We start from the raw sequence: 13,388 nt of genomic DNA on the forward strand, positions 1-13,388 counted from the left end.
TCCAGCTACTGAGGCCAGACAGCCAGGAGTCTTCTTGTCTCTTGTTTCCCCCACCTTCACCTTCAATTCATCTTTAAGTGCTGTTGGTTCTACCCCCCAAGGACATCCCCCACCTGCGAGCTTCTCTCTATTATTGCACCACCACCTTTGTCTAGTCACTACCATATTTCACCTCTTTGCAAGCCTTACCATTTCCATCCTTGAACCCTCTATGCAACGCTCTTTAAAAAGAGCACATCGTGTTTTCAGTGGCTTCATTTGAACTTAGAGCCAAATCCAAACTCCTTCCTGTGGCCTGGAATGTGCTATGTAAACCACTCCCTACTTCACATTCCAACCTCATGGTGTGCCCCTTAGCCCTTGCCCTCTCATCTCTAGTCACAGTGGCCTTCTCTCTTTGCTAGAGATGCCAGGATGTCTCCCAGCTCAGAGCCATTGTTCTTGCTGTCTCTTAAACCTGGAAAGCACTTACTCTCACTTTGCAAAGCTGGCTTGCTCTCATCCTTTTAGTCGTCAGTCTAAATGTCACCTCCTCCAAGAAGTATTCTCTGATAATTCTTACCAAAATGGATATCCCCAATTACTCTCTATCGTAGCAGCATGCTTATTTCATTTGCAGACTAAATCACATCCTCAAATCTAAAATTACTTTAAATGTATTCACCAATGTAATGACTACCTCCCCCACTAGACTGTAAACTCCACGTGATCAGGAACTTAATTCCATGCAGCTCACTGATACCGCATAGTAGCTCAATAAATATTTGTGGAATGAAGAAAGAAACCCTTGATTACATTTTGCGGTTGTAAACTTTACTCATTGAACCTGGTCATTAAAGTCAGAATGTCTAATTTTGTAAAGTGGGATACTTTTTTATTGTGGTAAAATACACATAATATATAAATTTACCATTTTGGCCATTTTTAGGTATATGGTTTAGTGACAGGAAGTACATTCATACTGTGTTCAGCTATCACCACCATCCATCTCCAGAACTTTTTTATCTTTCCAAAGTGAAACTCTGTACCCATTAAACAATAGCTACCATTTCACCCTCACCCAAGCTCCTGGCAACCACCATTCTATTTCCTGTCTCTAGGAATTTGACTATTTTAGGGACCTCGTATTAGTGGAACCTGCAATGGAATATTTCAAATCATTTTATTTTTATTACTCCTTTACTAATATAGGCCTTTACCCTCTATATATGAAAATCTCATTTATAATAATAATTTCCAATTTTTTTTCCTTTTTATTGGGGAATATTGGGTAACAGTGTGTTTCTCCAGGGCCCATCAGCTCCAAGTCGTTGTCCTTCAGTCCAGTTGTGGAGGGTGCAGCTCAGCTCCAAGTTCAGTCGCAGTTTTCAACCTTTAGTTGCAGGGGGCGCAGCCCACCATCCCATGAGGGAATTGAACCGGCAACCTTGTTGTTGAGAGCTCATGCTCTAACTAACTGAGCCCTAATTTTCAAATTTTAGTGATAGAACATCCTTTTAGGATCCTTCAGAAATTTAATTCACTTTTGGTAGAACTTATATTTGGAAATTAAACAACATTACAAGGCACTTTTAAGATATATGAGTTGATCTAATATCATTGAACATAAGGCCCATTACTCTTAGGTCGTTAATCTTGCTTTTGGATTTTGGAGAATGTTTTTTATACTTGGTGGCTTTGAAGAAAATGTGAAAGAACAAATAAATCAAATTGTTATATAATACTATTGTTTTTGTCTTGCTGTTCAATGGCTGATGCACTGTGGTGAAACTGCAGTTTGGTTTAACATGGCACTCATACAAGCCATTTTAAAAGTGAAAAATCAGAGCCAGCTGGTTTCTTAGAGTGGAATTTGCAAACCATTAAGAATGAAGACACTCTCTATGATTTTATTATCTTGACGGTAAATATATCACCAACACCAGAATTTGACTTCGATTCACCTTCCACCCATTTTTTTTTTAGATACAACTTTGGGGGAAAATGAAAATCAGTAATGACTTGTAGGATGTACAGTGAGGGAACAAATAACGTCAGGTAAATGATCATTCGGAAATGAGATCTTCTCTTTCCTGAACGAGATCGCTTACTGTCTTCTTCATCACGGAGCAGAATAAGATGTGGTAGCAATTTTCTGTAGTTGAATTGCTGCCGCACATAAGTGGGTCCCACAGAACTGTGGCCTAGATTTTGGTGAATTGCTTAATATGCATTTTAGATTAAAAGGTATACAACAAATCATATTATTTCCACAGTTTGGCATAATATTTATATTAAAATTTATAATGATAATTAATATTTTTAACGTACAAATTTAAAAAGTTCAAGTCAGGGGAAACATTCACATGGAAATAGTGTTGTACTTATGCCTATGCTTTATTTCCAAAATGCTTTTTAAAAAGCATTTAATTAGTTATAATTAAGCTGTATCTCAGATAGATATTTGTGCATACTGTAGTTTAGTAAATTTTGCCAAAAGGTCATATTCTTTAAATAGCATTGTGTAGACCATGTTTAGTAGGTAATCTTACATGTAGTATTTTATAGAAATATATGGATTGGGTAGTATATTCAAAATGTATTTTTATTAAAACAATAATGCATAACTTGAAAGAAATGGGAGAAGCAATATTGCCAAGTAAAAGTAGCCTAGAAAAGAATTCCCACTTCCCCAGAACTTTTATTCTGACAATATTCAAATCTATATTAAAGTTGAAATAATAATATAAAGTATACCCATATACCTTCCACCTACATTAAATATTTGTTAACATTTTCCACTTTCCTACATATAATTCTCTCTATGTGTATATTTATATATGTATGTATACAGAGTGCCAAAAAGAAAGGAAAAAAACTATTAAAATTGTAATACTCAGTATATGCCGCTAACAAAAGATGAATACAAGTCACATTTGACTTCTGCAATTACAAGAGGTGCTCAAAGTGGTTACCATCAGCGTCCAGACACTTCTGATTACAGCAAACTACTGCTTGAGCAACACTGACCAAATGACCACTTGTATACATTTTTTTGGCACCCCCGTATGTATGTATATTTATATAAATATATAACAAAAATGTGTATATAATATATGTATACAGTATTATATAGTATATATTATACAATATATAATATTGTATATTATATATAGTATTATATATGTATATATAATTATATATTATGTATTTGTGTATATATGTGTGTGTGTGTGTATATGTATATATATATATATACATATATAATTGTTGTCTGTTTTGCTGAATCATTTGAAAATTAAGTTGCATACATCATGACACAGTATCAGCCTATGTAAAATTTCCCAGTTGTCTCTTTTTGAAACGGTATCCAATTAAGGTTTGGTTATTATGTCTTATTAATCTAAAATAATCCCTGTACCTATTTTTTTTTCAGCTCAGGGGTCATTTACTTTTGGAACAATCCAGGACAGTTGCTTTTGAAAATCACAAATTCTGGATTTTCTGATTGTTTCTTTATAGCGTCATTTATCTTGTCTTTCTTTCCCTGTATGCCCTCTCGCTGGATGTTAGGTCTGGAAGCTTGATTTGATTAAGGTTTGATAATGTTTAATACCTCATGTTTCACAAAATCAGGAGCTGTGGAAGGATTTCAAACTAGTCTATGATAGGGATAAGAAATTAAGAATTAACTTCTGGTGTTATTGATGTTAAGTGTGATCAATGTGTTGGATCCTGGTTGGAGACTCCTACTGGAATTTCATTCAGGTACTAGCTCCAGCACTGGACAGGAAAGCTGGAAGTAGGAGATTATGGTAGTGGAGTGCAGTCATGTATATAAATGTGCTTTCTAACAGTGGGAAGGGAGATTTTGGAAATGTGTATTCAGTTGACTATTGAGACAGTGGAGTAGTAGGTGATTGGCCTTCTTCAATTTTGTTTTGTTGTTTGGTTTAATGAGCTTGTGGTTAGTATAATTAATAAAGAACATAATGAAGTGTTTCATAATCAGTCAACACTATGGAAATGAACACTATTTTGCCGTGATTAGAATGACGGTCCTGGTTGACAGATATTGGGTTATGTTGAGTGGCAGTGATCCTAATTTATGGGCTGTCTCACATTTCTAAGATTAGACTTTCATATAAGCAGTCAGCTATCTTGCAAATACCTCCAATTAATAATGGAACATAAGCACTTCTCAATAACATTTTAAAAAGGGAATAATAGAGAAAGACATACACCCTAGAGCCCAGGAAGGCAAAAATCACTTTGGGAGCTTAGGCAAAATATGGCTACTCCAACCTTATGCCACAGCTACTGAATGAGATTCCATGGGGGAGACTTGTGAGAGGACATGCGTGAGGCCCAGGCATCAGTATTTTACAAAACCTCCCCAGGTGATTTGGTTATGTCCTAAGGTTAAGAATGATTGGAGTAAGAAGAAATAACAGCAGTTATGAGACTGATTATGATCGTGGAACTTCTTTGCTTTAGTTTTCTTCAGACTAAAAGTTCTCTGAACTCCTTCCTCTGCAGGTTGTATTAAAATTCTACATATTGGGAACTGAGGCCAACCAATATGTCCACGGCCAACCTACCTGGAAGGAAGAAGCATACTATGACCCGCTCAGTCATGCGTAAATTGACATCTCATCCTTTAGTTTGTAATTTTTATGAAAAGGATTTGAAATAATTGGAGCCCAGTGCCCAAATGTATATCCTTGTCCCTTCCCTGCAGTGTGTGGTTTAATGACTGGGCAGGAGTGACAAAAATTCACTGTACCACAGAATATTGTTTGTGAATGATTCGTTTGCTTCAGGGTGAGGTCTCATGACAAGTGAAAGGGAAATAATGCTGCATGTCACAGCGTTCTGAGCTGCAGAGCTGGGAAGGAGCTGAGGACTGAAGGCTACAGACACACGTTGGTTAGATCCCAAACCTGGAGGCCAAGTCTGTGGGGACTGGGGGACAGTCCCCAAGCCTAACCCCTTAGAATGGGAACATGTAGATGCAGAATTTCCCATGAAATAGCCATCCTAGAGTAAGCCAGTTAAAAACAAGTAAAATTGAATTTTAATTTTGGAAAGTCTTGGACTGTTGCCCTAGTTCATGGGAGTCTTATACGGAAGTGATTGTAGAGCAATTTGCAAACAGAAAGTATTTTTAATACTATATTTTAATTGCATCAGGAGTAATGATTTACGTTGAGGGAATGAGTTAGGCATTACCCAAGCATTGAATTAGGCACATTCCTTGTCTAATGCTGGACTGTCTGGAAAAAAAGAAGAATATGTAAATGAAGTCTAGTGTCATGTAAGTGCTATAAGAATAATTGTAAATAGTTAGATTATTAGTAAGGAATTGGGAGTGTGGGACGATTTTTTTTTTGGTGGTTGGAGTATTATACTAAAAACAGCGTAACTTTGGCAATCTAAATGAGGTATGGACAAAAAGCACATGCTGCCAAATCGGAATGACATTTGAAAACCACGTTAAAACAGCATTTACCTTCCAAGAGATTTTAGATTCAGTTCTGTTTCATCCAGATTATGCCTCTCCCTCTGCAATCAGCAATATTTTTTATTGAAAATATGCCTCTACAAATACATTTATGTCCACTTACTAATCTGCACTGTCAAATGAGCTGGTTCATTGTCCATAGTGATAAAGATCTAGAGTGAAAATGTGTGAGGTCCATAAATTTTTTTATATATACTCAAACTATTTGCCAGATATCCAGTATATTTAATAAGGATGGGTCTCTGTGGGCTCTAGAGATGCCTAATGAATATTGTCAGAATTAACAAGTGCCATTTCAATTCCATGTGTTTCATATTGAAATGAGGGCAAGATGTTGTTGACCCTGGAAAAGTCTTAAGGGTTAGTTTTCTTTTCATGAAAACCTTCCAATGAGGAATTTATGTCTGAAGGCATGAACCAGTGACAGACAGGACTGAGTCATATTTTCCTTGTATTTTGTATTGTGCCCTGGTTTTGCTGGTATCACTCACAAAACACGGTATTTGCACCTACCCTGAATCTTTGTAGACCTCATATGTAAGATAATTCCATAGGGTATCTTGGCAAAGTGAAGAGGAAACACAAATCCAAGCAGTGTTGAAGAAAGGATTTTAAATTAAAATTTGTGTTCTATTATGTTTTTAAAAGATTGAAAGTGGCACACCAACATGAGTCGGTTTGATTAAATCATTTGCACTTGTCTCAATAAATTAAGAAAAAAAAATAAACTTAAATTTTCTTCCTTCTTACCTAACATGAAATGTTTTATTTATTTTTTAAATAAAATATGTTGTTGTGATCTTTCTAGTCTCAAATGTAAGATATGTATAGTCATAAAAATCTTGATGGCTGTTACACGAGACTAAACATTTTTCATGCTAAAGGAATTCAGCAGTAATGTACACTGAATGTTGTATATAATAATGAATAATTGGAAGCAATTTAAATAACACACGGTCAGAAAATTATTGAATAAATTATGCTATAACTTGATGGAAATTATGGAGCCATCAAAACCGTATTTTGGAATAGTATTTAATTACATGGGAAAATGTTTCTGACAATGTTAAGTGAAAAAACATCAGGATTCAAAATTTTCTATTTGCACAATTCAAATTTTGTGATAAAAATAAAGCACACATGCATGTAAAATTAAGATAATATAACCAACATGTTATCAAGTGTTTCTTTCCATGCAATTACATGTGATTTTAATTTTCTTATTTATATGTTACAGCTTTTTCCTAGTTATCTGAAATATTTATTTATTTTCAAATCAGAAAAATACATGATAAAATGTTAAAAGAGAAAAGAAACATAGATGTAGTTATTAAATACCTATAGGTAATATTTGGAAGAATTAGAAGGAAAGATGGCTTTAGCATTGTGCTTTGTCCATATAGTTGTTGTATTTAAGAGCAATTTTGTTGCAGACTGCCATGGTGCTGAGTGACTTTTTCTTTACTGACAGAATAAAATGAAGGCAGAGGTTTAATTCAACAACTCAAGCATTTAATTTTTGTATTGTTCGAATTCAATACCTATGGAAGAAGATAGCAGATTTTGAATAAATCTGGCATATTATGAAGAATATTAGAATATACCTAGAATTTGACTATGTAAAAGTAAAAAATAACTGGGAAGGTAAAAACCACATGAACAAAGTAAAATGACACACAGTCAACTGAGGACATGTCAGGTAATACGGCTGAAAGGTGGGCAGGGCCAGCGCACATAGAGACTTGAGGGGAACAAAGATCTAAGGTTAGTCTTGCTGGTACTGTAATGAAGAGTTGTTCTTAGAAAATTGCATGTCTGTGTCCTGTGAGATACTTAGAGGAAGGAAGAAGAAAATAAAAGTGAAAACATAACCCAATTGTTTCATTGGCACATCTAGTGATTTTCATAAACTATAGAATTCAGTGATGAAAAGAACTTACTGTGGCCATTTAGCCCCTCCCTAGACTCACAGGAAACACTATCTGTATCTGTGCACTTCCAAAACTGACACAAGGAAGCATGACATGTTGCGTAGTAGATAGGAGCCCCTGAGTCTTGCCACAGCCCAGCCTCCGTATCTGTTGAAGTCACTATAAAACAAAAAGGGGTATTATGGCCCCGGTTTTTCTCATAGAAGGCTGAGGACAGCCTGCTTTTGGTTTTCTGTGCTCATACATCTTCATCTTTCTTGTCTGATGGCTGCTGAATCCAGATGGACTTTTTCCCTCTAGCCAAAAACAAAACAAACAAAAAAAAGAGGCAGATCTTGTATGCATTGAAACGCCTGAGAAATTCTCCTGTGGCCTTAGCTTATCCCTGTGTGTTTTAGGAAGGTGCTTTTGCCCATGGATGACAATGATTTCACACCAGTGTCCTTATTCTTTATGTTAAATACCTAATGTCTTTACATAGCTAAATTATTTTGTTTGTTTCTTTGCTTGCTTGGTTTTTGTATTTCAAATAAGTTGGACCCAATTTAGAAACAGGTAACCATTTATTTTGTTCAAGGAACTCCCAGGAAGAAGACACAATGACTTGCCTCATTGAAAGTTTTGAAATTCTTTTCTTTCTCCAACCTGAATAATAACAGAGTTTAAGTTCTGGGAGGGCAGGGATTTGGTCTCTTGAACACTGAAGCGTTTACATCAGTCATGGGGGCTGATTCATAGTAGGCGCTGATACATTTTCTTAAGTGAATGAATATGTAACAATATTATTATGTTCTATTTGTGTAGCACATCACAGTTGTATCTTCTCTTAGCTCATCATATCCTTATAATAGTGTCTTCAAAGTGAGTAGGAATCAGTTTTTAATCCTCATTTTGTAGGAGAGGAAAATGGGGTTCAGAGGTAGAGTGGTCTCCCCAAGGCTTCATATGGAATCCGTGATGAGTGGTTCTCTTCCTGAAGACCATTTCCCAATTTGGAGTTAAGCAAGATGGGGCACAGCTGTTCCTCTGCGTGGTGGTTCTTGCTTTTCTGGACTTTCATGGAGTTCTCCTTCTTTATTTTCAGATTACAGGACAGGCCCATGTTTTACTGTGGTCAGCAATCAGATGTGCCAGGGACAGCTCAGCGGGATTGTCTGCACCAAAACACTCTGCTGTGCCACAGTCGGCCGAGCCTGGGGCCACCCCTGTGAGATGTGCCCTGCCCAGCCCCACCCGTGTCGCCGTGGCTTCATTCCAAATATTCGCACAGGAGCTTGTCAAGGTAAACTCAGGCTGATGGAGTTACTAATGGATTTATCTTATTTGTGGTGGAAAGCCATTCTCCAACAAAGTTGGAGAAAATGGAAAAGCAGTGTCAGAGATACTAACTTCACGATTTCGCTGATGGCATCATATACAACTTAGGCATAGAAGCGTGGCTCACAGGAGAGCAGCTGGTCTCTCTGGATTTTTCCTTACCAGCAGTTTCTCCTTCCGGCCTCTGAGGTGTTTCCACAGGGTGCTATGATTCTGTTTATAGCAATGCTGCACATTATAGCAATGCTGTATATAAACACAAAGCAAAATTTGTGAACAAGGTAGTTTGTTTTTGTTGATTTTTTTCCCTTCATTTGAAATCACTGGAGTTCCTCTGTCTCATGAGTTGTACTTAGTTGACCTGAAGAAAATTATTCCTCTCTCCATTTTACATGCTACATTATGCTTTCTTTTTTACAAGTCAGAAATAAATTAGGATTTGTTTCACAGTTTTAAATATCCCCAGATGTTGCCTGCTTGCTTCTTCTCCTGCCTCTCATAGAAGCCCTTACTCTGTTTTTGGCTTTTACTCCTGTTCTTCCAGCTGTACAAATTCTTTTATTGTCTGGATGTCTGGCAGGAAACAGGAGGAAGTGAACAGAGTCAGCTCTGCACTAAACTGATGGGATTGAAAACTCCCAGGCTGTATCTGTTTCCTTTAGACATCTTCAGTGCTTTTTTAGCAAATGGCAATATTTTCAGAGAATTCACCATATGCTTTTCTGCGGCAAATAGACACTAGTTTGGTTTTGCTCTATATGTTAATTCTAAGGATAATATGCAATGAAACAGAACTTGAGCTGAATCGCACAGTTCCGTGGGTCTGCATTAAATTATACTTCAATAAATTCCGCTTCTGATAAACAGTGTTGGTGCTGGCCCCTGGCTTCTAGATAAAACATACAACTGCTTTGTGTGCCTTTGAATGTATCCTTCTGAATGTCAGGAGCAGCAAGAAGTCACTTTGAAAGCTTAGATTTACAAAGGGGTCGATCGTACAAGTTTATAAAATAAAGAGTAAGTTTAGTTCCCCTTTTCTTCAGTGCCTTCTTATTTTTCTCATCCTTAGAAAGTCCCAGTGAATTTTGAAGAAATTCTTGGTCTTGGTATTCTGAGGTCAGCTAATAGCCATGAACTCCCTGACAGTGACCCAAGAGCCAGATTTTGAGTGCCCAGCTGTCCGTCTATGAATCACTGTCAAGAGGCTGAGGTGCTAAGATAATTAGGGGAAAGAGAATGAAGGGCAAAGGAAAGAGCTGCTGCTCTTTAGCTTTGGTATTCATTTCATACAATCTGAACTTTTCCAGTATTTTCTTTTTGTCCCTTTCTGACTCTGCTATTCAACATCCAAAGGGAAAAAAAAAAAGTTTCTTATAAGAAAATTTGTGAAAACCCATGGAATCAAAATGGTAGTTATATTGCTACTTTGAGAATGGAATTCATTTTTTTTTTTTTTCTCTGAGAGATTGTGCTATCAGCTTAGGCCTCTGACTCTTTTCTGGCTTTTTTAATCCTTGTGCCCGATATAAGGGGCGGTGGCAAGTGGGTTCATAAAGGAACCTATTCTGTCCTCATTTTTAGAATGTATGGCCTGCAGAAGAGTGCCCTAATGTATATTTCCTCTTGGCCAAAAATCATGATCAACTAGACTATTTATTTTTATGTATATGTATAATCTTAATTTCAAACAATATTTTAATAAACATATTCAACATATCAATCAAATGGAAAATTCTAGTCTAAGAAAAAATTGAGATCAGCTATAAAATGTAATCTAATTATATTTCACATACAGTCATTTATTTGTGTGTCAAGACATTGTATTTACAATAGAAAGTGCCACTTTTATACCAAAATAAATTGTTCCTTTAGTACTCCTTTTCCTGTGTGCCATTTTTTCTCATGAACACAGGTTTTTAGAGACCTTACAGTTGGCAATTGCTCTCTTACTTCACACAATGAAGAGTAAAACTAAAGAGTATACTAGCTTCCAGATTTGTAAAAAAAATACCCAAAACCTAGGAAGCAAACTTAGATAGCTTCCCTGGGGATTCTTTATTAAACCAGACTTTTTCACGTTATGGATAAAGAGATGGAGAGAATGTACATACACCTTCACAATCTTTCTGACTGAATGTAATAAGTCTGTAATGATTTTGTTCCTCGAAGGTTCATATTTGGGGTTCTGTGTAGGATCATGGTTTATTCTTTGGGTGCCAGGGACACAGCAGTGACCAAAATAGACAAAGAGCCTGTTCTCTGGATGCTTGTATTGAAGACAATAGATTTATAACTCAAAACAAAGCAAACATACTTATGTGGTCACTTGGTGATTCATCCTATGGGGAAAATAAGCAGAGACTAAGAAGGGTGGTGAGTGATGAGGGCCGGGTGTTGCTATTAAGCTGCTCAGGGATGGTCCACTTCTAAGGTGCTTTTGGAGCAGAGACCTGATGGATGGGGCAACAGGAACCTTGCAGCTGTATGAAGGAAGACTAGTCCAGGCAGAGGAGCCACCACCACACAGCGCCGAGGCAGGTGCCTCCTTGGTGTATTTGAGGAAAGGGAAGGAACCAGTGTGGGTGGAGAGGAGGGAGAAAGGAAGGTCAGGGGATGAGGTCAGAGAGTAGAGGAGTCAGGTGGAATCCTCTAGAATTTATCGTGGATTTGAGTTTTAAACAGAGTAGAACATGACCTGACTTTAAAAGATTCCCTCTGGCAGCTGCTCTGCCAGCACGGTTACATTCATTTGGGGAGACTTCTCTCACTTCTCGGACTAATTTCCTGGGTTGATTTTTACTGCACAAGACAATTCTACAGAATGTAAGGTAAATATTCTGCATTTCATTTGTATAAAAACATTAGCTGTGTTGTGTAGTCTGAGAGATCTTATTTAAGTAAATTCGGTTTTAACTGAATTATTCAATACAACTCAAAGACAATTGTGTTATAGAAATGTGTTGCATTTTGATTCTAAGAGTTTCTTCAATAACTCTAGTTATTACTGTCACCTTTTTAAAAATCATTGTATCCTTGTACCTTGAAGCTTGCATAATAAAACCCACAAAAGTTAGTACAAATATTCTCCTCTACATGAGGGAAAATGGAAGAAGGGAAAATAAAGAATGCTTATGACTTCTTATAGACCATTTATATGAATCAATGGATTTTATATGAATATCTCCTCTCTTTCTCTCCCTCCCTCCTGCCCCCCCGAAAATCTGACAGATGTGGATGAATGCCAGGCCATCCCTGGGCTCTGTCAAGGAGGAAATTGCATTAATACTGTTGGGTCTTTTGAGTGCAAATGCCCTGCTGGACACAAATTTAATGAAGTGTCACAAAAATGTGAAGGTAAGAAATACCATGCTTTGTAGTTACGGGATGGAGGGGCAGGCAAAACCCAAATCAGTGACCAGCTTTTTTGCAAAATGTTCCTAAATCCTTCTGTCTTTGTCATTCCTGTGAATGTGTAAATATAATATTCTTACCAGGAATAATATGCCTTTGTGTTATTGAACCAGAAAAACCTTGCAGCTTTTTCCACTTTTATAGACTGAAAATAAGAGATCCATCTGAATCGAATTAAATACTAAAACATGAAATATTTTTGAACCAATATTTGGGTTTAAATGTTCAAGACACATGGTTTTGCATAGTTCTAGAGATATGAATTTAAATTTGATCATTACATAGTATTCAGAATAACATATCTTCTGATGTTTTTCTAGTTAAAATGTGTGTTTGATTTTTTTAAAGAGAGCTATAAACTCATATTTATTCTCTAAGTACAAGCTTAGGGTTTTCTGCCTATCAAATGAAAATCTTTTCATGCTAATCAAACAAAAATAACTTGAGGTAAATTGGTTTGTTTGCCTTTAGTTTATAGATTGAGCTTCTAAAAAAAAAATGTATGTACAGAGAATGTGTTCATATTCACCACTACTGTTATTTGCCAAAAGAGGCCTGGCTTCCAAGTATAATAAATACTTTTTTCATGAGACGGAAACATCCAGGAAATAAGTAGGCAGAACTGACCTCTCTTTTCTTTGGTGAATGCATGTGCCTTATGTATGTAATATCTGACGATAATGTAACAGCATTCCCAAGGCTACATCTCTGACCAAGCTTAGCAGAGAAAACGTTTTCCTTCATTCTCAACTCACTCTACCTGCTGTGAGAGGAGGTTTCATTTAGATTCACGCACTTTTGTTGAAGGCAGGTGCTGTTGTATCTGTACTCCTAAACCCTATCAATGAGAAATAGTGTGTTCTCATTTGACTGGACTTGGATCATTAATCTTTCTTTGTTGATACCCATAGTGTATCACACACATGAGACATGGCTTTAAATTTGAGGCGCAGTTCATAAATTACATATACGAAGTTAAATATCTACTTGCCCTGAAACTTATTATCTAACTCTGATAGAATTACCTTTATGGTTTAGAGTCATTAATCATCATAGAATTTATAATGATATATTCTTGAACATGCTATAAACAGTTGTGGTAGCTGTGAAAAATACTTAAGTTCTTTCTAAAGAAGTAGAGCTTCTTAAAAACACTGTAAGTTTCCAAGATCAATCAAGTTAACTCTATAGGCCAATGTATTTTAGAAGTTTTGTTGTGGATTAAA

The 13,388-nt window shown here is 36.5% G+C and overlaps 1 protein-coding gene across 2 annotated transcripts in view; it reads left to right on the forward strand.

Moving 5' to 3' along the window:
- The window catches only part of FBN1 (fibrillin 1), a 235,070-nt gene that overhangs the window by 98,261 nt on the left and 123,421 nt on the right, over window positions 1-13,388 (forward strand). For both annotated transcript variants that reach the window (XM_033108280.1, XM_033108279.1), the window contains exons 7-8: window positions 8,519-8,716; window positions 11,980-12,105. In XM_033108280.1, the coding sequence (XP_032964171.1) occupies window positions 8,519-8,716; window positions 11,980-12,105 (324 nt within the window). The remainder of the gene's footprint in view (window positions 1-8,518; window positions 8,717-11,979; window positions 12,106-13,388) is intronic.

The sequence above is a fragment of the Rhinolophus ferrumequinum genome, chromosome 6, assembly GCF_004115265.2.
Source record: "Rhinolophus ferrumequinum isolate MPI-CBG mRhiFer1 chromosome 6, mRhiFer1_v1.p, whole genome shotgun sequence".
Lineage (NCBI taxonomy): Eukaryota > Metazoa > Chordata > Mammalia > Chiroptera > Rhinolophidae > Rhinolophus > Rhinolophus ferrumequinum.